Consider the following 24,946-nt stretch of genomic DNA (forward strand, 5'->3'; position numbering starts at 1 on the left):
AGGAGGCAGAAAAGAAGAGGGAGGGAAGGGTCGCCCTGAGGGGAGGGAAGGGATCTTGCTGGCACAGATGGGGAGATTTGATCTGGTACTGTCTGCAAGAGCTGTGCTGACACCTGAGACAGAAGGTGACATTGAGATTTCACAAGGGTTGGACAGGTGTGCGAACACTAGTCAGTATATTCGTATTCAGGGACACAACGTTCTTCATCCCTTACCTTTCTGTTCAAATCAGCTAGAAAAAAGGAGCAAAAAGGAGTGGGGAAAAAAAGAATGGCTTTCTAAATAGAGGTAATCTGAGGGGATTTTTTTTTAATGAATTAATTGTGTGGAATCGGATGAAAATAGCTATTTCTCTCCCCCAATTTCTGGCCACTTTGAGAGACACTTTGCCAGCCCTCTCCTTAGCATGCTCATGATTCTAGTAAAATCGATCTCTCTCAGGTTCCCATGACTTTCTGATAACTAAGTCTCCTGCTTTTTCTGTTTCCCCTGCTCGGCTTCCCCCACCTCCTCATCACGGTTAAGTTTCTCCTTATCTGTCACCTGTTTTAGATGGTTTGCTGTTTGTTTAGCTCTGTTTTTTGTTTTGTTTTTTAATTTTCTCCTACTCCCTCAGTTCATCCTGCATAGTTAATTCCCCAGTCACCACCCTCAGTGCCTACATATAAAGTCCCAACACTCTGGCCCTGTTATTCCAGGTTCTACCCTGAGTTTCTAGACTTGCCTCCCACCGCTGTTACCCCCAACAATGCTGCTCTTCTGTAGTTGCACAGTCCACTCACTCCCTGTCCCCAAACAAGCTTTGGAATTCGCTAGTTCCATTCATTCATCCTGGTGAGAAGTAAAAGGCCTGCCGTGAGCAAGGCATGAAGCTAAGGAGGAGTGCAGACATGCGCAGCACATGAAGGTTTTAGTGTATGGGGGAGGTCATGGGCCATGAGTTCAAAAGACACGAGTGCAAATCCTGTCGCCAATGCTTTCTGGTTATGTGACTTATGCAAATTGCTTAACCTCTTGGTTCCTCAATTTTCTTATCTGTAATTGGGTGTAACTCACTTCTGAGTGAGGTTCATTATTATAATAATTAAATGCTGTAAAACACCGAGCAGACTGCCAGGAAAATAGTAAGTACTCAAAAATTGGCAGTTCCCTTCTTAACACCACTTCAATTCTCAAAGAACTTATAATTTTCTAGCAGATGTGACATTATAAGTGATGTGAATAGCGTAAACAAGAAGACTAGGAGTTCAGAAAAGACAGAGCACAGAAAAATAAGTGGGCTGATCTTAAAAGATAGACTATCAAGAAAAGACTGGGTAAGAGCTTCCTACAAATCCAAATAATACAACTAAAGGTACAATCATAGAAAAGACCAAGAAGGGAAAGCTCTTACCATCTTTGGATCTTTATTTAAAGTCTCTATCTTGGTGGAGCCTTCCTTGCCACCTTACTTAAAATTGCATCCCTCTGCATTCCCATCACTCCAATGCCCCTATCCCACTTTATATTTTTCCATTTAATTCCCCACCATATCACATATTTATTCACCTTGTCTATTGTCTGTGTTCTCCAAAGAATGTAATCTCCACAAAGACAGGGCTGTGTGTGTGTGTGTGTGTGTGTGTGTGTGTGTGTGTGTGTGTGTGTTTACTGCTGTGTTCCCATTACCTAACGGAGTAGATACACCAGGGAGTATGTTCAACTCTCTGGATCGGGGTTATGTGATGTGGAAGTGCAGGAGGTTCTAGAAGATAGGAGAATTAATCTGACATAGGTTGAAGACAAATTTGAGAGATGGGAAGACAAGATAAGACTCTATTGTGGTAGTCCAGGAACCAGGTGAAGAAAGCCTACACTAGGTGGTAGTTATAGAAATAAATAGGAAGGGACAGCCAACATTCCAGCCGAGTTACCTAAACATGATTATTTCAACATCAATAAAGGCTGGAGAAACATATTATAGTCACAGGCAGGAACGCTAGGCAGCCATCCAAGAGAATGAAGTAAATGCATGTTTTTTAAATGTACTGATAGGCAAAAATAACTAATTGCAAAGAGTACATATAGTGTGATTCCATTTGTGTAAATATGTACATAAATATATGTATGTTGATACATGAAATTTATCTGAAATATACATACCAGACTGTTAACATGTGCTGAATGGCATTAGGGAAGGAATCCACTGGTTTATACTATTCTATCACACAATTCTGTGCTATGTGGTTCCTTTTCTGTAAGCATGTATTATTTTATATTAAAATATTTTTAAATAGATAATTTACATCAAGTTCAATGTTTCATAAAAGAAATATCAAGAATATACTTCTAACCATCACCATTATTTTAAATGTCATTTAAAATGTCTTTTCACAAAATACGTAAGCATTAAAATGTGAGAACAGACGAGATCGGGTGCATTCAGAGTGGTAAGGCCATAGACCTAAAATGTGAGACCAGTTTGCATTTTAACTAATAATCTGACCCTTAATTCAAGAACAGTAATGAGGCAAATGAATTTGGAGAGACATGATCCAAAACCAGAGACCCTCTCATTCAAGAATGAAGCCACTGTCGTGTTCTAGTTTATCAAAGAGTCAGAAACCATTTCCTAATTAATGAGTAATGAAGATATTAATAATCCACACCTGGAAAAGTAGTCTCCTAGGAAAGTTTTAAAGTTTAAAATGATGGATGTTTTGCACACAGACACACACAAATTCATTTCATAGTTTATAAGCCATTGAAAAATATGGTTGTGATAACAGCCATTGATAGAAATGAAACTAATAATCTGGTGTTAAAACCATGTTGCTTTGAAGAAGGTTTTCATAGTTCCTTTTTAAGAAATGATTTTTGAAAGACAGAGTCCAAGTTTTCTATTTCAAAATAAGACTTTATATGTTATTGTTTAAGAAGGAAGAACATGACTCTTTGAAGCAGTTTATAGATACTACTTACATCTTAACTTTATTATTATTTTTGACTCAGGTGCCAGTTCATCAGATTCTGACAGTGAAAATTTAGCTTTCAAATCAAAACCTGGAGCTATGCCACAGTAAGTACCTATGATTCTTTTAATATAAGTTATATAGCAAAGAATGTTAGCAGAATTGTTGGGGTATGAAGATACATGTGTTTTGCTCTGAAGGAAGAGGTCAACTGATGTTAATCAAATATAAATACCTGAACCACAATTTTTAACTTATGAATTTGAACTTGAAGTCTGCATTTCATTATTGATATGCCAAAATCTAACCATATAAATGTTAATTTCAAAGACAACCATTTATAAATATATAAAAAGAATGGTCACGTTGAGAGAAAATTCATGTGAAAATGTAAATGAGGATCAATTTGTTTATACAAATTGGGAAATATCTTATTAGGCCAGAAAGAGGTTTCTATTTGGATAAAGTCTACTTCCAGTTAGATGTTGTCATGAAAATCCATCAAAGTGTAGTTCTTCCTACAAAGACATGGGTGATTAGTAAAATGTTAATATCTTAATATTTTGCAAAAGTCAAATAAAACCTGATAGATTTTATGGAAAACTCTATAAATATTGAGACTGTGATAATAAATTTCTTTGATATGCTACATAGTATATACGTAACAATTATATCCATTCAGTATCAATTAATCACCAAATATTAATGCTATAGGGACCATAATAAAATCACATATGTACTCTCCTGCCTTTCATTTTAGTGAAGTTGCATGAATTGCTTGAGATTACACAGCCAGCAACTTAGCAAAACTGGGCCTAGAAACCAACTCTTCTTAACCTTTCTCTACACCTTACTTTTATGCACTAAGAAAAGACAAAAATTCCAAGACACTCTCAACAAAATAAGAAACCAGAATAAAGAACAGCTGCTAGACTTAAAATAGACAGCCCGAACTTTCAATTAAATATAGAACCCCAACCCTAAAGATTTCAAATATCTGCTTACCGCTAAAGATTGGACTTTTTCTAAGTATTTTCTTTTAGGATTTTTAAGTTCAGTACTTGAGGTTCTCTGATAATAGCTGCGTTACACACAGTGACTTTTATTCTACCTATGTGTTTACTTCGCTAATATCTATACGGTCCATTCTATGCATGTACTGACTAGAGCTATTCTGACTGTTCCTGTTTCTGGAGCACTTATAGTTGAAGTGGATTAAGTACACAAAAAGAAATGGGGCTGTTCTGTGGAAATGTTTTAAAGAATAATTCCTGCTTTAAAAAAAAAAAATTCTGACTGAACACGTGCCTCTCTATTTTCCAGAGCTCAAAAGAAAACAACTTCTGTTTCCCTGACAATAGGATCATCATCTCCAAAGACCGGAGTGACCACAGCTGTGATTCAGCCATTATCTGTTCCTGTTCAACAGGTAAGTGTGTCTTGGACCAGCACCCATAACGAGTCAAGCTCATTAGCAAACTTCTTGGTTTAAAGAATATAGCTTTCAGTTCAACTAGTCCACAGCCTTGGAATCGTTTCCAGGTGGAAACACTACTGGGAGAAAAGAAAATGGTCAGTGAAGTTCTTCATTTTAATCCACTAAAAAGAATCTTTAATGGAAGCCACACCACGAGTTAGTCAAAATCTGTATTTCCCTTTGGAACTTCGCTAATAGCCAACGATCTGATAAAAAGCTGTCTGTTTTAGCTATTGACTGTTTGACTATTCTCCCCCATATGTGCTTCCTTCCGTTTAGCCACATATATTAGCTCATTGCAACAAATGAGAAGACAAGAGAAGTACACATACCAACAAAAGTTTTCTCATCCGCTAAACAGATAAAAAGAAAAAAACAGTTCAAGAAAGACACACATGCATCTAAATATGTAAATGCTATAATGATGTAAACAGTACATTTTAAAATGGTTTAAATGTGATTGGAACACTGAATGGAAAGTAATATACCCCACTTGTATCGTTGGGAGAATGAAGTGCTCAGAGAAATTCCATTGCTTTACTGTATGTTGGCAAGGTGACATGAAGGGTAAGGCTCTGGATTCATCCTGCCTCGGTTTGAATCCCAGCTCCACCACCTACGAACTAAGAGACCTTGAGCAAGTGATATAACTTCTCGGTGCCTACTTTTCTTTATCTGTGAAATGAAAATAATAATACCATCTGTCTCACAGGATTGTCATGAGGATTCAGTGAGTTAATCTCCATGTAACACTTAGAATAGTGCCTGGCACAGACTAAATACTATATAAGTGTTCATACGTTCTTTGGACATAAAAAGACAGTGAAAAGTAAGACCCAGGTCTCCTGAATAACAAGCCTAGAACAAGTCTTACAAGGATGATGAATAAGTCCCATTACCATCCGTCCATCTCTATAACTCTGCCAACATCTTCGATGATGTCATGTGGAAAATTTAGACACATTGTATCAGATTATCGTCATCTTAGGTTAAAAAACTAGTAATCGCTGATATAGAAGTGAATAATAAATCCAGACTGTTTGAAAATAAAAGACTGTACACAGAGAAATATTGTCCATTCACTACTCTGAAATCCTTATCTTTCTCCAGAGATGAATGCCTTTCAGTAAACGTTACAGCCTCTTCATTTTTTGCACATCAAGAAAAAAATAATATATTCCTTTTTTTCTTCATTTCCTATATGCCTATGTCAAAAAAGAATACAAATTAAAAATAAGGTAGGTAGATGTTTGGTAATTTACCTTCCACTGCTCATAACTTGTGCATTTTATTCAGGGAATCCAAACTATATTTTAAAGATAAAATATGATGTCTGGGAGAGCTTTTAAAAATACCCCTGTGGAAGTCCCTCCCACACAAATCCATTTGGTGATAACATTTAAAAGCTCATGAATCCCTAAGGAACCAGGGGACTTTTACCTTGTATGTGCTTTTGAACAGAGACGAGTAACAGATGTGAAATAAGGAAGCAGACAACGTCTGTGCTGTAAGAATAGATCAGCAAAATGATATATGGAGATACTTTCATTCACTCGTTTCATCCATGTGGAGTGATCTTAATAATGAAAGGTTTCTTTCGCCCATCTTTTCAGCAATGTATATATTTGGAATTTGATCCATGTGTCTCTGCTTTTCCAGGTTCACAGTCCAACCTCGTATCTCTGCAGACCTGATGGAACCACTTCTGCCTACTTTCCTCCTGTTTTTACAAAGGTCTGACATCTGCTGGTCTCATTTTCTGTATTTGCTTTGGTGCTTAAATTCCATTTGGCTTCGTGTAGTAGTCTTTAAAAATTAAAACAAACAGATCGGTAGGCTGACTATCATGATTACCTTTGGGACTAAGTAGATATTTATTGAACAGTTGCTATGTGACTATAATCTTGTGTCGGGTCTGAGAAATGTGGGCGTGGTCAGTGACCTGCTAGAGCTCTAAATAGAGTGGGAAAGCCAAGATAGGTAGGGAAAAAAGTGACAAAATTCTGAGTAGGTAATTGCTTGGGAGAACTGGCAGGTTTTATAGAAAAAAATTTTTTTTTGTTTTAAATGACTGATTTTCAATTTGTTCTAAGTTGGTATTTTGCATGGCCATGCTAAATGAAATTCATTTCATTGGTCAACTGCTGAAATTAGGAATGGTTCCATTTGGCACTTCTTCTACCCACCTCCCTTTCTTTGGAGAGAATTATAAAACTTATTGAAAGACATTTAAAATCACAAATTGGGGAGGGGTTACCACTTTGTGAGGGGTGTAAATGTCTATTACATTGTTTTGTAAACCTGAAACCAAAATTTAAAAAAAAGTCAAAAATAAATCAAGATGTGTACCATGATTATGGACTGTAAAGAAGTCGTGACTCCTAGATTAATCTATAAATTGAATGCAAGTATAGCTAAAATTCCAACAGTTTTCTTGTTTTTATTAATTTCTTTGATATTGAACTTTGCAATTTGACTTTAAAAGTCTAGTGGAAGAAAAACATGGCTAAGAACAGCGGGGAGACTCCGGAAGAAAAAAAATAAGGTGGTTTTAGGGAAGGGGTGGGATGTGTCCTCTGAGATACCAAGACTTTCTGAAGGTGTAGCATTAGGATAGTATCGAGCTGGCACAAGGCTAGACCAATTGACAAGTAATCAGCATAGAGTCTACAGATTCTCCAGTTCCCACTGAAACCTACAGACCACTGGGTAGAAGAATGAGGTTTTCAGCAGAGATGAAAAATATCAGACTCCTAACTCACGTGTTTTCACAAAAATTAATTCCAAGTAAACTAAAGACAAATATGATAAGCAAATCTATAAAACTTCTGCGAGGCAGTAGAAAGAGGGCATCTTAATTGTGTTCATGTAGGAATTAATTTTTTCCTAAGCCAGCCTGTATCCAGCTTTAGTAAAGATCTTTTCATAAACAGAGGACTCAGGGAACAAATTATAACAGCTGACAACCCCTTTGAAAGTCCCATCCTGGATAAACCACCCCCCCAAAAAAAAAAAAGTCATGTGAAAGCCTCCCCTAATCAGTGTCACTGTAATGGCCAATGAAGTTGTCCTTTGATGCTTAAAACAGTAAACGTTTGCAGTAAACATGTTTACATGTAGTTTGAAAGATTTTCACAAGCAGTTTCTCGAGACCATGGCCAGAAAGTCTGTGTTACTGGATGTAGTATTGTCCAGGACGCAGTTGATTTTGGGGGTGCCCAATGCGTCTCTTGGTTTAAGCAAATAAAGTCCTTCCTGGTGACATCAGGGGAGGAAAAGAGGATGTAAGATTTTGCTTTCCCTCCCCACAGGGCTTCAGCACAGTGGCCTGGCATGTAGAAATGTTACAGAATTCCTCCTGGGCACCAGGAGAAATTCTCAAACACGAGACACAAAACCGTGTTTCATCCACTGCAATCCAGCTCCTAAAATGAAGACATTCTATTAGTGGTGATTCCCCCTTCTCCAAAAGAAAACTATGCCGCATTCTATGTAGCTTAATAAAAAGTAATGTAAAACAAAATTCTACATTTTTACTGAAGTTGATTTTTAAAAATCTCAACTGTTGAATGACAGGAAGCCCAGAGCATGCCTCACTGGGCGTCACCAGCCCCTCCGCTTTCTGTGTCTGAACTGTGGAACATCTGTTTTCTGCAGGGTTGTGTCCTTCTTTGCTTGCATCTGCTTTTCTTTCCCGTTCCCCTTTTCCCTTTTGGGCAGCTTCTCTCCGTGCTTCACAGGGTCCTTTGTGGGCCTGAGCTATGGTTATCGGAGGGGCAGGTTTAGAAAATAAATCTGCCCATCTCTGTAACTCAGGCGAGCCTTTGCTTTCTCAGCTTTAGCATCTTCCTTGGCCTTTCTCTTGGGCATGATGGTTGACAGTGGATGGTAGGTGGGCTCTGCCAGTCCGAGGGGCGTTTCCATCTATTTTCTCGTGCTATTCTGGGAAAGAATCCCAAGTTTCACAGCTGGTCAGAGACAGACCAGTGCTTCTACCTGCGGACTTAGCTGGGGCAGCAGAGCTGGTGTGGACTGTAGGGGGTTGGACACACAGGCCAGGAGAACAACTAGCTAATGTGGCATTCCTTCCCTAACAGTTTGACCCCACTAAGGGATTGCAATATCACGTGGATTTGATGTATGCCAAGAGATACCCTTAGATGGACACTAAAACACCCAGGGATGCCAAATCCTACCCTGAATGGATGATCCAGATTGCCAAATGCCACCTCTAATGGTTGGCTGTCTCCTGCAGCACTTTATGTTCCTGCAGGTTCTCCTAATGGCTAACTGTGTTTAGCTATGGCTTTTGCCAAGATAAAAAAATTTGCCGCTCGAGGAGCCAAATTGTAATCTTGGAATAACTATGAAGTTTTGAGTGCCTAAAATCTTTGGCATGTACCTGTTTCCTGCATTGCTGACTTTCTAACATTTGAACAAAACATGTAATTCTAGGAATAAATCAGAGACTCCTTTGGTGCCTGTAAGCTCACACATGAAAATATTTGTGTACCGCTTGTAATCTACCGTGAATGGCTTCCTGGACAAGCCTGGAGGCGTTTAATAATTAATCCACACAAGCCAGGCCCCATGAGCGACGCTTTTCCTGCTCTGACCCATTAATTTGGCTTTCTGGACCCAATCATAAAGTAAAAGTCAATTTAAAACCAGACGCTTTCTATATTTAAGAATAAGGAAGGAGAAAGAAGGTGGTCAGAAGTAGCTAATTACCTTAACATTTTTACTTGATGACATTCTTAACCACCAGAGTCCTACCAAATGCCTTCGCAGACTTCACACATCACGTTAGAATTTTAGAGTTCTGCCAACATCATCAACTTTCAGAATTTCCACAGAGCTTTAGCACCAAAGGCCATTTGCTGCAGGATTTGTTTTTCCCAGCACAGCCTTGTTATCTTTTCAGATAATGAAAACACAACAACACAAACAAACCAAGAAAACAAAGAAACACATACTTCCTAATGTGAATTTGTTTGCTTTTGATCTAGCTAGAGACGAATTACTTTACCATAGTTGAATTGTTTTAAGAGTTCTGCATTTTTAAGAGTTCTGCATAACCTATATCAGATCCAATACTCAAGCTCAGAAGTTTAAACAGTCAAAAAGTGTAATAAGTAGGCCTTCTTGCTAAATAATCCAGGAGGAGGAAGGAAAGGAAGGATGGATATGTAAGGGAACTATTAATCTTTTGATGTTTAAAGACAACTATAAAAGCTGTACCCCTTTGCATCTATGAAGTCAAATTAATTTCTAATTGGTTGGATTGTAAAAATTTATTGGTCTGGTGTTGGAGCGGGTGGGGGGCAACAAGGGTACTAATAGCAAGGGAAGAGGAAATGAAGTTCAAGAAGGGAGACATGCTGCATGTTTTGTTATTTTACTCAGAACCTTAAAACGAGAAAATACTAAAACCCCTTATCTTAATAAACTTGACATAGGTGGTGGGGGAGTACATGAAAATGTTGGTGCAAGTGAAAACAAATGTACATCTTTTTGCTCTCTTTCCCTGTCTGGTTTTCATTGGAATCAACATTCGTATGGTGTGTAATTGTTTTAAGAAGTTTGCGGTCCACCAGCTTACTCTTAAATGTAGATAAAGAAAGGGAACAGTTGTTACCATAAAATTCCATAAGTACAAGAATCAATACATTTACAGACAGGCCCAAAATTTCTACAGGCCCTTGGTAAACCTTACTAATTTCATTGCATGGAGATTATGAAAAGCTGATGATCAATGGATTTAAAAGTGTTTATCCTGACCTGAGGTAGTGGTAATTTTTTTATGATGCAGGTTTGGCATCTTTTTTTTTCTCTAAAACTTGGAAGTTTTATTCTCTGTTGTGAAATGGTGTAAGAACACACCAAAGTCTGATGGACAGTGTTTTCCTTGAATTTCAGGAACTGCAAAACTTAGCAGCATCAGAAGGCCAAGTGGTGGTTCTGGAGTGCAGGGTCCGGGGAGCGCCCCCATTGCAAGTCAAGTGGTTCCGGCAAGGCAGTGAAATCCAGGACTCTCCAGACTTCAGAATTCTACAGAAAAGTAAGGAGAGGCCCATTCTCCCAATCCAACCATGTCTTCTCTCAAGCTTTAGAAAATCCAAGAAGGGTTTAGTCATTCAAATGAATTTATTTCTATCTGCAAAGAGAAGTGAGACGAGATAACCTGCACATATGTGGGGTTGAGTAAATTAAAGCTGGGCTGCTCCCCTGTGGAGCCCTTTGAAACTCTAATGAAAATTATATATTCTTTCTTCAGAAAAAGAAATGCACATATACGTTTGAACTCAAAGTTGGGCAAATGATTTTAGGAGGCTCGCGAGCCACCTATAAGACCTATGATTGGCGGTTTAGGTTGTTACTGGAACTTGAGTTTCTATATTTATAGGAATATAAATTGATCTATCACTTTATCTTTTTGGTATTGTGGAGTTTGTCTACAACATTTCTGCAGACATGTTCTAGATAAGATAATAGAAAAAGTTAGGTAGGTTTATTATTAATGGAACCGATTCTAATACTCTGTTTTTATTTACTTTTTTCTCATATGGCAAACAGAACCTAGATCTACAACTGAACCTGGTAAGAAGCTTTTTCCTTTTCTTTTTTTTTTTTTTTTTTTTTTGGTAATGTATCTTTGGGGTTTTAATTCAATAGTTCTTTGTTTCTGTTTCAAAGCCATAAGCAGAACAATGTTTTTGCAGTTCCCTGGAAATGTGAAACCTCCTTAAAGACAATATCTTCTTTATCACGGGGTCTGTACACTGCATTTTACATCAACTTCTTTATTAGTAAAACATTAAGTTCCATTCAGACAAGGAGGTCAACCTCAGTGACTTACGGCTTTTTAAAATATAGTCTTTTATACTCAGAAAGCAAACCAAGCTAATGATGAAAAAACATCCTCCTAAAATTCCAGTAGAAAAGAACAATCTGCTGCATACTTTTACTGACCAAAACCCACTAACAGCTAGACTCCCCAGCGTAGAAATGTGTCTCACGTGAAAGCAGCTCAGAAATATAAGCAACATTGACCACCAGGCATTTCTCATTTATGTGCCCTAAGCCATAAAATTTTACTATCCCACAAGCATGAAGAAAGTCATCTTGCCCTAGGATCTCACTTAATTACCAGGTTTTTTGACCTCATCAGAGTGCTGTGTTATCCAGAAGCATTGGGTCCAACTGTTTTCCTGCTTCAGACTTCTTGTATGTTTATGACTACTCAGGGACTGAAATGACGTATATAAAGGAAACAGGATTTTTTTTGTCTATTTCATAGTACGTCCTCCTTGGGACCACTGTCTTTTGTATTTTTCTCATCATCAAAGTCACCCGTTTCACTTGGTGCCAAAGTGTAGACAGACAGATGTGTGTCTCTGCTTCAGCATCAAGCAGATCCTGCCATATGTGTCCCCTCAGAGCCATGACCTTGCTCTCTCCCTTCTTTGGAACTTGAGGGTTCTCTGTGGGATACTGCAGGTCACCTTATTGCAGTCAGTCCTGAATCTTTCACATCTAAGTATTGGGTCATTAAAAGCAGAGGGCGGTCCTGTTAGCATCCAAAGCTTAAGGGATGCTGAGTTGCATCCTTAGGGAACAGCTGGAATTAATCTACTGCCTTCTTGTCATGAGTTACAACTAGAGCATGTCACCCTACTTAATGTGTCAGTCACCACATCAAATACTGTAATCATTTTCCAAACCATGGAAATATACAACTTCATATTTTGTCTGTGATATGTCTTTGTATAAAATTGCATAATGCTAGTTCCCTGATACTTGAAACTTCTGAGACTCCATCTGCTGCAAGAGCTAATATGGAAATCCTGTAGGGAATTAGGGCATATCTTTTGCATTTACTATTTTCTATACATACATACAGATACACATAATTACATACATAAAGGAGGAAAGAAAAAGAAAAATAGGAACCAAATACCCTTTTATCTGCTAGAAAGTTTATATGAGCAAATCTATAGAGCAATTTATGTCTTCTGATGCTGTATATAAAAATAAAATTAAAACCTTGGGCCAAAAATTCTAAAAGCAGTACTACTGGAATGGATTATGACTGTTTTTGATGTTGCAGTTTTGGATTCTGTGTGAATTCATGCAACTTTTTTTTCATCATCTTATTATTCATTGTCCTCACCTACAGAGGTGATGATGATTCATGAAATGTCTCCCGTGATCTATGGTATGTTGGAAAATCATAAACTGATCACCGCAAAATTCAAAACACTGATTAGAAACTGCATAGCTTAGTTTTTGAGTGTGTACATCTTTGAAAGTTGTAAACACTCAATATACTGGCAAAGAAGAAATAAATTTGGGTAAGGAGGGAGAATACAGACATCTCCTGCATGTCCCCTTACCTCACACCACATCTACTCCTGTTTCAGTTATGGTTTGCTGTTTTGCTGCTAGAGTATAGTTTTGATTATGAAGTATTTAATATAATTAACCCTCAGCCACTTCATTAAATAATGTGACCTCTAGAACTTACTTAATTGCCTTTTGGTGTAATGTGGCAAAATCATGAAGAAAAGATACGGAAAATCTTCCTTTGAAACCACATATCCTAGCATTGTATAAGAAAGTTTCCCCTCTTTTATGTCTATGGAATTTTCTTTTCCCTTTCGTTAGATCTGAAAGCATTTAAGAAAACAGACTCCTTTATTCCAACCACAAAAATAGCATTTGCTGAAAACAAATATTTCTTGGAAGAGTAATATTTTAAGCAAATCTGTCAATAAAAAACAAAAAACATATACTATATTCAGGAGCTATTCAAAACAAAATACAACTAGTTTTCCCTGACCTTTGATGACTTCTCCATGACACTATTATATTTACCACAACATTATTAGAATGGCTCCTTTCACTTTTGTAGTGGAGCATTAAAGTGCTATGCTTCAGGAAACCTACCACTGGCATGTGGCATTAAATCCATGATCATAACTTTTAAACAAAAACTTTAAACACCTGAATGACTATTCAAGTGACTGCCTATGTGAGTTGTTATGCGTAAGAACTTCAGAACAAGCAAATGTTGAAACCTATTTGTATTTAAACAATGTTTTGACATGCCTGACAAAACTAGGTATGATTATGATTCTTTTACTTGTAGCCAGTGTTTTCCTCATATTAACCTTGAATTTGACCACTGACATTGTAAGGGATAAAAGCAAAATATGTTTTGAACTGTTTTCTTTAGTGATCTGATTGACTATTAGATCCAGTAGACCACTGAACTATTCAACTATGTAAAATATATATAGGAACCAGCTTTCCTGATAGTTGATGTTTAGCCACTGTTACATGGGAAGGAGAAAAATAGACATGACTACAATACATCTGAGGCAAGAGATAAATTTTATAGGACTAGGCCAGTGATGTTTTCCAAATGCTAAAACATAAATAGCCTTTGAAATTCAGGAACATATTTAAGCATTTGGATTTTATTACTCTCTTCCCTTCCTCTGACATATTCACTGTTGCTCTGTACTCTCTGGCGCTCAGTCAATCTCTCTTTCTCTCTCTCTATCCCTCTCTCTCTTTTTTCTCTCTCTCTCTCTCTCTGTGTGTCTCTATCTCTCCATCTCTACCCCCCCTTCCTTCTTCCCTCCCTCTCTTCCTCTGTTTCTACATTTCTCTCCCTCATTCTTTTTATCTCTTCTCTCTCTTCACTCTCCTTCCTTTTCTCATTCATGTGTAACATATATTAAAGCTCTAGAAATAAAATTGAAATTCACTGCTACCTAGATGTAGCTCCGTTAGGGATTAGATATTTAGATAAAGAAGGAACTAGCAGATTCCCTCCCAATGCATTTGTGCAACTGAAACAGGTTTTTCTTGTCACTACTGTGTTGCATCTGTCTAATATGTTTTACACTCCCTTCTCTGTCTAGACAGAAGTCAGCTTGCATCACAAATCTTTTCAGACTGTTTTGTGAATTAATAGCTAGTCCGCTTACTTAAGAACAACATCCATTTGTCATATTACCTGCCCTGGCTCTCTTCTTTGACATTCTGACTTCTCACTGATTGGATCCTTGAAAGACTAGTCTAGCAGAATAGGGTGGGCAGTGGGTGCAGAATATTCATTTGACAGCTGTTAATACTCAGGCCCTTAGCCATCTGAAGACAGCCACAAATTGTACGGAGTTGCTTTTATAGCTAATGGCATGCAAAATTGAAAATATAAAAAGTGTCTTACTGGTTGGGGAATTATACGTATAAAAGTCTGGTGCCTCCTACTTTTAATATGAGTCTCTGCTAACCTATGCCACCCACTATCCTAGATCTTATACAGTCGAGTCCATGTTTTGATTCTATGATTCAGAATGTGAAGTAAATTATACTTTGTTAAATGTAACAAAGTGCTAGGTTGCAGGAGGGCAGTGGTGAGGATGTTTGTTAAGATCCCAGTAGATTGTACATAGTTAAAAACTTAATGCAAGTCCTGGATAAGATTGTGGGTTAAACAAAAGAGGACTATATAAGACCTGTGGTTCCCAAACTGTGTGACAAAGGGGTGCCCTGGGGTGCCACGCCAAACTAACTGAGGCACTGTAATGTTTGTAATTTCTATTTGAGAACACATGATGCTCAACATCTGATAGACATAACCACTAGCTTGAAGTAGTTCAGAGTTTCAACTTTCTTTTCTATGACATCATATTTTGTGAAACTGAATTTTCAATGAGTGTGTGATGAAAAGCAGGTACCACATGAAAATCAATGTGGAACTTGAAATTAGATTGGCTGTGTCCCATCTGATTCCAAAAAGGGTTATGCAGAACCCAGCAGAGGCACGCATCCATTAGTAAGTAATTGTGGTGATTTAGGAATCAAATAGTAATTCCCTTCATTCCATTTATATGTACTTTTTTCATACAGTTGCTAACTTGTTAAGACCGAAATAACTGCTTAACAAATAAAGCTGTTAGGTATATCTTTTGATTTGGAGCACCACAAAAATAAATAAATAAATAAAATACAGAGACAGTTAGCATTCCATGAACCAAAACAGTTTGGTTCAGTCTCTGGAGAGAGAAGGGAAAGGCCCATTTAAGTGTGTACCAAAAAGAAAACCAAAGGACTCTAAGAATTATACATAATGAATGCTCCTACTCCCAGTCATCTTCCTGCACAGCTTTCCAGAATGCTGGCCTGTGAACTCTTCCTCCTGGCAGAGACTGAAGGACTCTTTTCTGGGCAACCTGAACATCTCAAGAGAAAAAAACGAAAAAAAAAAAAAAAATCTGTACATGATAGTATAGAAGTTTCTCCAACAAAGAGGCCATCTAGATTACAGTAATGGGAAGGCCAAAGTTGACATGCTCCTCTCTCATGCTCAGAACTCTAATCAACTCACAACCATCTCAGATCAGAAGAGATGAAAGACATCTAAAGAAATCTCTATTTCAATGATACGTAAGAAGACAAGCAACTCCCCCCAAAAGCAACTCGGACAAAACAGACTTGCAAAGAAAAGAAAATGTAAAAAACAAACAAAAAACACTCTCCTCTGAGAGACAAGAAAATCAGTGCATCCAAGAAGTAAAAATAAAAAGCTATCAGAAGGGAGGAAGAGGGGAGGAATGCTTGGAAAACAAAAAGTTCTTGGAATGAAAAAGTTGGTAGCAGAAATAAAAGTTGAAAATGTTCGACAGAGTAAGCCAAAAAAGACCGAGAGAAGCGATATGAGAAAAGAAAATCAGAGACTTGAGAGAACCTGCCAGATAGACTACACATGTATAATTGGGATTCCGTAGAAGAGAACAAAGAAGGCGGACAGATTATCGATGAAATAAAGTTTTTAAGTTCCCCAAACTGAAGAATATTGATTTCCAGATTGAAAAGACCCACTGAGAGCAAGATGTATGAACATAAATCTACAGAAATTTGCATTGTTGTGAAATTCAGAATATCCACGACAAGGAGAGGATTCTGCCAGTGTCCAGGGAGAAAACATGAAGTCACATACAAATTAACAAGATCAGAATGACTTAAGACTTCTCAGCAGTCATACTAGACACAAAGAGACAATGAAGCAAGTCCTTCAAAATTCTGAAGTAAAATTACCCCTAGCTAAGCATTCTACACCCAGCCAGTCCTTCAATTCAATATGATGATTTGTCAGGATTTTTCAAATTTCAAGGACTCAAAGATTTTCCTCCACACCCTTTATGCAGGATGTGCTCCACCACAGCAAGAGAATTCATCCAGAAAGAACAAGATGTGGGGTGCCAGAAAAAGGATATCAAATACAAGTGAGAGGCAAAGGGAACCCCCAGGAAGGTAACAGCCGTGTGTCAGGAATCGGAGAAAAGTCCATGTTGGAACCATGTGCTTTCATCACTAAGCTCATTGCCACTGCTCCGTCTTTTGCCTTGATGACAGAATGCTAGGGTCTCATCCAAATTCTTACCTCTGCTTTGCCTGTCCTGCTTTCCTCTCCAAACATTGCCTCTTGGATCAGCTGAGAACACTCATTTCACCCTCCATCCTCCACCCCATGGAAGTGTTCTGATTTGATCCGTGCTGAGATATGGAAGTTGGCCATGTTGAACTAGAGAAAAAGTATGGAGACACAGACTCTACCAACTGTTCCTGCTGTCTGTCCACACTTAGCCCCTCCAGATTTCCCCACTAAGCTGAGCCTAATATTTCCCAGGACTCATTCATGACCTTGCCCATTGATTACCTCTGTGGGGGCTTTTGTAAAATTACAGGGATATTGAAGCCACTTTATGCCCCCAGATAGTTCCTCGGAGCTTTTTGTCTAACAGAGACAAGTTTGTCTTTTCTTTGCACAACAAGATGTGTGCTTGTCACTCAATTTTCTAAAAACTAACGAACAAATTTTTGAAGGATACATAAATCTGTGGTAAGCACACAACGAGAAACAAAGGAATGATTACCTCAGAAGTAGGAAGATTCAGTTGGGGAGGCATACAGGACATTTCTAAAATATTGGTAAGATTTTATTTCTTAGACTTAATGAGTACACGGGTTCATTTCATGATTACTCAAACTATACATTTTAAGTATAGTTCTCTATATATGATACAGTTCACAATTTTTAAAAATCCATTATAAAAATGTATACAAGCTTTACATTTAATTACTCTGAATCTAATCTTCTTGATTGAGCCCAGAGTTCTTTGCTATCAGTTGTGTGAGCCAAACCACGTGATGTAGAAGGTAAAAGCTGGATTTCTGTTTAGTTAGACTGGACTCTTCCCCCAACACCCCCAACAACAACAACAATAAAAAACTGTGAAGGAAAGTATTTATGAAAATGTCCCTTTATTACCCAAGGGACTTAGTATCCTTGCGGCCTCATCTTTTTATGAGTTTCTGCAAAAAAAAAAAAATGGTTTTGTTTGTATTTAACCAAGTGTTTAGTATGTCCAAGAACTTGAATGAAACAGGGTTGACTTTTGGGAGCTATTGATGTGATTAAGTACTTTTTAGGTAATCGTTATTAAAAAAAAAAAAAAAAAAAAGCAACAGATTTATCACCAGCAAAAACAGTTTCCAATTTAGTAATTTATTTTATGCTCCCAGATAAAAACCTTTCACTTAGTAAAATTGAATTAAAATGGATCATAATTATCATCATGATTTTTCCATTTATACTGGAGACTTTTTTTTTTTTTAGAACAAATACGTAACCCTTTGACTCCCTTTATTTGACATAAGCAGTCATTTCCTGATTTCCATTCCTCACCGAAATGTATTTTACAGATGTGTTGAAGGTCTTTGTTTAAGTAAGATGCTACCAGATGAAAATTCAATATTACAACCTAGCTCATCTCATTTCCTCATGGCTTTCTTCACATTCATAATGTCAGAACCATCCAGGCTATAATGCTCCTTTCTCTCAATGAAATGTGAGCCTACTGTCATTTTTGGAAGACATTTTCCAAGAGAAGAAAAGCTGAACACCTTTAGGGCATTGGATTAAAATTTTTCCTGGTAAATATCAGAGACATAGCAATGCTTGAAGAGCACAAAAAAGAATATCTCAAAGCTTTTTTATTTTGTCTTTGTTCTGTGAATCTGTAACCTCTAGGTGTTCAGTTGGTCATTAACTTTATGCTTGCATGTAGTTTATTTTATGCAATTGAAGTAATCCTGAAAATTCATATAAAATGAATGTTGATCAATCACAATTGAAACACGCAAGGACGCTTATAGAAAAATCAGTCTCACTGAGAATTCCTTTAGAAAACAGTCTTTTTGTAAAGCACATGTTCACTTTTTCTCCTCAATTTAAGTTTCATCCATACATTTATTCAAAAGTATCTATGGAGATCCTGCTAAGAGATGCTGAGAGTACAGCCGTGAGCAAAGCAAATGCTTTCTGCTTTCTGCTATTCTAGTCAAGGGACAGGCACTATTACACAATAAATTATTTCGTTATAGTTGTGGTAGATGTCTCCCAGGGAAGTTTGCCATCCTAGGTGGTAGATCTGACAAAGTAACCAAAAAAGGATTCTCTGAGAAAGTGATGTTTAGGTGGGAGGAAATGTGAAGCTGAGTAGGACAGTGCTAACTAAGTACTTTGGGAGGAGGGCTTAGAGGCTAAAAGGAATGTGGCTTCTCTAGGAGCCGCCCAAGAGCCAGGGAGTCCAGAGCTCAGACCGAAAGAAGGTGAGAGGCACAAAAGTAACCTAGCAAGAAACAGGCCTCATCATTTAAGGCTTTATGGTCACATTAAGGGTTTTTAATTTATCCTCAAAGTCATGGGTGAATTGGGCGGGGAAGGGTGGAGGGTGTTGGTAACATTTTATGCTCAAAAGGGCCCTCTGGATTAGAAGGGGCAGGTTTTCTTAAAATGACATAACTTAAATAAAAAAAAAATCACACAATTATAGATGACATAAGAAGGAACTCTAAAGTTGTCAAGGTCATCGCTCCAAAACCCCTTTATGTCATCCCTGTTAGATAAGATTTTATCCTGTTTTTAAATGTAGGTTTCAAGATGCAGAACTATGTGTTTACAGCTAAAGCATTCTCAGGTATTAAACTGGCAGTAGGCATTCTTCTAAGTGTCTCCAGAAACTCTGCCACCTTTGGAGGTGTAAATAGTCCAAGGCTGAGAGAAGACCTTTCCTGAGGGCACCAAGCCCTGGGCAGCAGTGCGGAGATGAAGGCAGTGGCTGCCTGGGCAGGACTCACGGAGGTGCTGCTTAAAGCTAGGAAGGCTTCATGGCTCCCAGCAGTATCTGCTAAGAGGAAACAAAGGTGACCTACCTCTGCCTGAAGCCCATTTTTCGGAGGGCAGCCAGAATGTGAGGTTGCCCGCCCCACCACCAAATCTAATTAAATGGGGCTATTTCTAATATCAAGATTCCATTTTTCAATATACTTTTGATGGTTTATATCCTATTTCGATACTTGTAGCTTAGAGGACACAGAGCCCAGCTCCTTGTACAGATGAATTTCTAGTGAATTATTTGGGTAGTGAGAGTAATTAAAATGTTGAGATTCAGGAAACTCCTTGTTTCCCATCTTAAATCTTTCGTCACCTCATCTTACACTGGGTTCCTTGTGTCCTGAACTAGGAAAGAACAATGAATTAGAGAGGCTTTGTGCTCTCTAAGAAAGGAGCATGCTGTGGGAGGCAGGATGCATACTTCAGTATTTTGGCCAAGACCTTGAGAGAGTCACTTTGGATCTCACCTGAAGAAATGAGGGATTTGGGCTAGTTGATTTCTAAAGTCCTTTAGCGCATTAGTTTTCTAAGTTTTATTCACCCCTCTCTGGTTACGTACACTTTTAACTCATTCTGGAACCCTATGTATTCAATTAAAAAATTCCCAATCCTTGTACCTTTCCAGATAACAGCCCACTTTCCAAAGGCTTAATCTTATGTGAAGCTCCAACTTGAATCATTTCCACACTTTTTATCTTCTTCAATTGCAAAGCCAAGAACTGTGTACAGTACAGTCAAAAAAACAAGATTATCTTATGCCCTCTCTGTTATCCTATTGTTTTCCTTCTACTCAGTGACCTTTTAATCAAATAATAATTGTGTGTTTTGAATGTATCAGTAGTTGTCAAATTTTTACTTGAAAACCCCTTTCTTTTTTCTTGAATTAAATTTATTGAGGTAACATTGGTTGATAACATTATATAAATTTCAGGTGTACAACATTATAATTCTATATCTGTATAATTCTGTTCTCTGTTGCATACTTACCACCCACAGTCTAGATTCCTTCTCTTACTACATGTTTCAACCCTTCAGCCAATTTGCCTTCCCCCTACCTTCCTTCTCCTCTGGTAACCACCATTCTGTTGTCTGTATCTATGCGTTTGTTTTTGTTTGTTCATTTGTTTTTTGTTTTGTTTTATATTCCACTTATGAGTGAAATCATATGTTTTTGCCTTTTTGTGTCTGGCTTATTTCACTTAGCATAATACCCTCAGGATCTATCCATGTTGCCACGAATGGCAATGCGTCATCTTTTTTACGGCTGTGTAGTATCCCATTGTACATGTGCACCACATCTGCTTTATCCATACGTCTGTCAGTGAACACTTAGGTTGTTTCCAGGTCTTCCTTATTGTAAATAATGCTACAGTGAACACGGGGTTGCAGATTTCTTTACAAATTACTAGTTTCATGTTTTCCGAGAAACTTCTTAATAGGCCAAATACCTCTAGTCAGGATTCATTGATATTTATTGAGCCAGGGACTGTGCTTGTTGTATGGGGTAGTGTTTTTAAACTGCTGATCATGACCCATGAAAGTGGATGGTAACCACCGTTGTTTTAAAATAAAGTAAAATGCAAAATAGTGGAGTACACTTTATATAATAAGTTTATTGTTTTGTCAATTTACTCTGGGAACGCTGGTTTCCTCCCACAACCCAAAGATGTGCATGTGTGGTGAAATGGTGTGTCTGTATTGTCGCAGTTTGAGAGAGAGAGAGAGAGAGAGAGAGAGAGAGAGAGAGAGAGAGAGAGACTCTGTGATGAAGGGCGTCCTGTCCAGGGTGGTTCCCATCTGATACCCTGGATTGCTAGGAGCTCCCAGCACCCATGACCCTGAACTGGAATAAGTGGGTTGGAAAATAATGATCTTACTTGTTTTTATTCCTCTTTCTTAAATGTGTGTATAGCTCACATTTATTTCAATGTTTAATATTAGAAGTGTTTTGGGTCTTTATTTACAGCTTGGTGATGTTTTTACGACTAGAAAGATGCCCTAGGAACTTAACTCTAGTTTATATCAATTAGCCTGTGGTAAAATCAGTTTCATTATATGTTGTTTCACTTACAGTTAGACTTTCCAAGAACCTATACATGATGTTAAGTGAGGACTTACTGTATATCACTTTTCTTAACATTTACCAACATAATCATCTTTATTTTACTGGTAGAGTATAGACAGTCAATTTAAAAATAGTTAATACACACTAGATCTAGCTTTTCAATGGTACGGTCTAACATGTACTGGCTACAAAGTGCTTACTGTGTGCTAGGCAGTGTCATAAGCATAATGTATATCATATCACAAGAATAGATGACTTGGTTCAAATTCTGATTTTACCATTTATTAGCTGTGTGATGTTGGGCAAATCAGTGGTTTTATTGTGGTTCAGTTTCCAATCTATAAAATAGGCTAATAATAATAAACAAACCTCACAATGTTGACCTGAGAATTAAAGCTACGTTAATATCCAGTGCTGGTGACTGTACCTCGTACCTAGTCAGAGCTACACACTGTGAGCTATTGTCGTGGGCCATCATCAGACCTCACAGTAACCCTGGGATGGTTAAGTCCATGCGTCACAATTAATACAAACCCTGTAATGGAGGTTCTGCTATTACCTACATTTTACAGATAAGAATATTGAAGTTTGGGGAGGTTGACCAAAGTCACCAAAGCAAAATGTGGCAGGAGGCTTATTTAAGCTCTGGCAGCTGGTTCTCGAGTCTGGGCTTTTCATGCTATGTAACACTGCCACACTGTGTAACAGTGGCTTCCAGAATAATTGTGTGCAGGTCAAATATTTGCACATTATGTTCTTTTTCCCATTGTCAGCATTTCAGAGAAGCTTGATTCCCCCCCCCCCCCCGCCCCAGTTGCTTTTCAGTTCAGCAGAAGTAGGCAGCTACACTATAGTAGAAAGAACTTCCGCATTCAAACAACTAGGCAGGAGGAGAATAGCGCGGACATCTCCTGAGCATCTTCCACATGCCAAGTGCAGAGGTACACACTGCAAACATCTCGTTTCATCCTCACAGAGATCCCATTCGGTGTATATGATCCCCACTTTATAGATGAGGAATCCAAAGCTGATCTTGTCCAAAATCACCAAGAATAGGTCTGACGCCAAAGCTTTGGCCCCCAGGCTAAACTGCTAAATTAAGTATAAAGAGGTTCTATTGTGAATACTTTGTTAAAGTGATTCTTTAATAATCAGTATCTAACTTGCTTGTTTTATAATAGAAAGACAGATGGTCTATCTTCTTCCAAGTGGCTTCGTGGGGTCACTCTGATGAGGCATTCTGTTTTCTTCCTTTTCAGAGGAGATCTGTACCCTCGTTATCGCTGAGACTTTCCCTGAAGATGCGGGGATCTTTACGTGCTCGGCAAGAAATGATTATGGATCAGTAACCAGCACCGCCCAGCTGGTTGTCACCTCAGGTATGCAAGGACTAAAAAATGGTGAGGTTCTGTTCCCCGGCATTTAGTGTGGTTCCCCACAGAGGAACGAACTATCCCAGGAGGAGTGCTCAGCCATTTGGAATGCTGGCTGCCTCTCCAGGAGTTCTCATAACAGTCAGTGTTTCATCAGGAAACAAAAGGCTTTGAGGGAGGAGAGTGAAAGTGGAGATGAAAAACAAAAAGATAATGACAATGTAGCAAATGAACCCATGTGGGGCTATTTTTTTTTGAATCATGCGATCTTGGTCTTGGAAACAATGGAGCTGGTTTCCTGACATCCTCATGTTAACCCAGAATCATGTTCACATCAGAAGGCCACTTCTGAATGGGAGGTGCTGCCACTGTTCTCAGCAGTGCCAACACAGCAGATCTGGAGATATTTGTACGAATAAATCAGTGTTTAATCCATGATTGAAAGTTCCGAAATACTAATGCAAGATAAACCTAATGTAATTTGAAGAAGGTGTGAAGATCTTAGAAATCAAGGTTCGTGGCTAGTGAAATATAACTCTTGATAAGAAAAACTAAAGCGATATATCAGTGCAACCAATATTCAGAAATATCTGGATATTTTTTTAAACTCAGAAATTACCCTTAGAGAAGGCAACATGAAACAGCTTTTTCTTTTATTGTCTTTTAACTTTAGTTTGCTATTTTCTGCTTTTACTGATTGGTGTTACCTTAGCTGTTGTTATTCCCTCATCTCTGTTCTTCATTTTACTGCAATTTAAAAAATATCTCTTTGACCAAACCTGGCACGTAGTGCGCATAGTAAGGAATCAGTCTTTGGATTGTTGACTTGATGAGACAGACTTGGAGAGAACAATCGAAATCGCGCTTTGATTTCTTTGGAAGAATGGGAACTTGGTGCTAGGTGGCAGCAGAGGCACGACCAAGGCTGGGTTAGGGACCTTCGAGTGGGAATGGTTACTGCTTCTTCATCTTAATTAAGAATAGAACTATGAGGTTCGCTAAATGGGGAAAGTTGATATGAATGAGTACTTTAAATGTGAAAAGGAATTTCCTGTATCGTGACTGGAGAAACAGAGCGGGGACAATCCCAGTATTTTGATTCTGAGTTGGCTTGAAGACTGTCCCATCACATGGCCATAGCAGGAGTGCAGTGCTCCAACAGTATCGACAAAACTCTCAGGGTCTGTGTGGCAAAATGGGCATGCAATATTTCCCATTTTTATCCGCGGTAAAGCTATAGGCCCAACATAATCAACAAATATTATATATATACACACGTGTGTGTGTGTGTGTGTGTGTGTGTGTGTGTGTATATATATATATATATATATATATATATATATCAGTAGACATTTTTAAGTATAGTCCAGGAGCTCTGCTGGGTTCTGGGCAAGGTGAGGAATCCCAAAAAGACATCTTATATCAAGATGCTTTCAGTTTATTGAGAGTAAGAAGTAAAAAATTCTTTTGTGCTGAATTACAGCTGTGGCAGTCATCTGAATTGGAAAAAAAAATTGTCCATGAGATCATATTTCTTGTAGACACAAAGCTTTACTTAGCTTGTACTAGAATGAATACCCATTGCTTCCCACGTAAAACCTTTAGAGCTTGAGCTAATGTCAGGAAGCTCAGGTAGGATGTTCAGTCGGATCTGTGGGCTGAAATGTGAGAGGACAAAGCATTATATTGATACTATTTGTGTTGCCCTCTTTTTTTTTTTTTTTTTTTTTTACCAAGTTCTGCCTTGAGCTCTTGTTTGAAATTTGTTGATGAATTGGTAGCTGGTTTCTGCCACGTGTGGGCCCATTCAGGAAATGAAACAAGTAA

General features: G+C 38.1%; 1 protein-coding gene across 7 annotated transcripts in view; it reads left to right on the plus strand.

The window, feature by feature from the left end:
* Nucleotides 1–24,946, plus strand: part of PALLD (palladin, cytoskeletal associated protein) — a 372,024-nt gene that overhangs the window by 163,123 nt on the left and 183,955 nt on the right. For all 7 annotated transcript variants that reach the window (XM_019731450.3, XM_019731447.3, XM_019731449.3 and 4 more), the window contains 6 exons: nt 2,992–3,058; nt 4,275–4,380; nt 6,088–6,162; nt 10,348–10,489; nt 11,005–11,028; nt 23,006–23,125. In XM_019731450.3, coding sequence (XP_019587009.2) covers nt 2,992–3,058; nt 4,275–4,380; nt 6,088–6,162; nt 10,348–10,489; nt 11,005–11,028; nt 23,006–23,125 — 534 coding nt within the window. The remainder of the gene's footprint in view (nt 1–2,991; nt 3,059–4,274; nt 4,381–6,087; nt 6,163–10,347; nt 10,490–11,004; nt 11,029–23,005; nt 23,126–24,946) is intronic.

The sequence above is a fragment of the Rhinolophus sinicus genome, chromosome 15 (genome assembly GCF_057876585.1).
Source record: "Rhinolophus sinicus isolate RSI-liver-muscle chromosome 15, RSI-T2T, whole genome shotgun sequence".
Classification (NCBI taxonomy): Eukaryota; Metazoa; Chordata; class Mammalia; order Chiroptera; family Rhinolophidae; genus Rhinolophus; species Rhinolophus sinicus.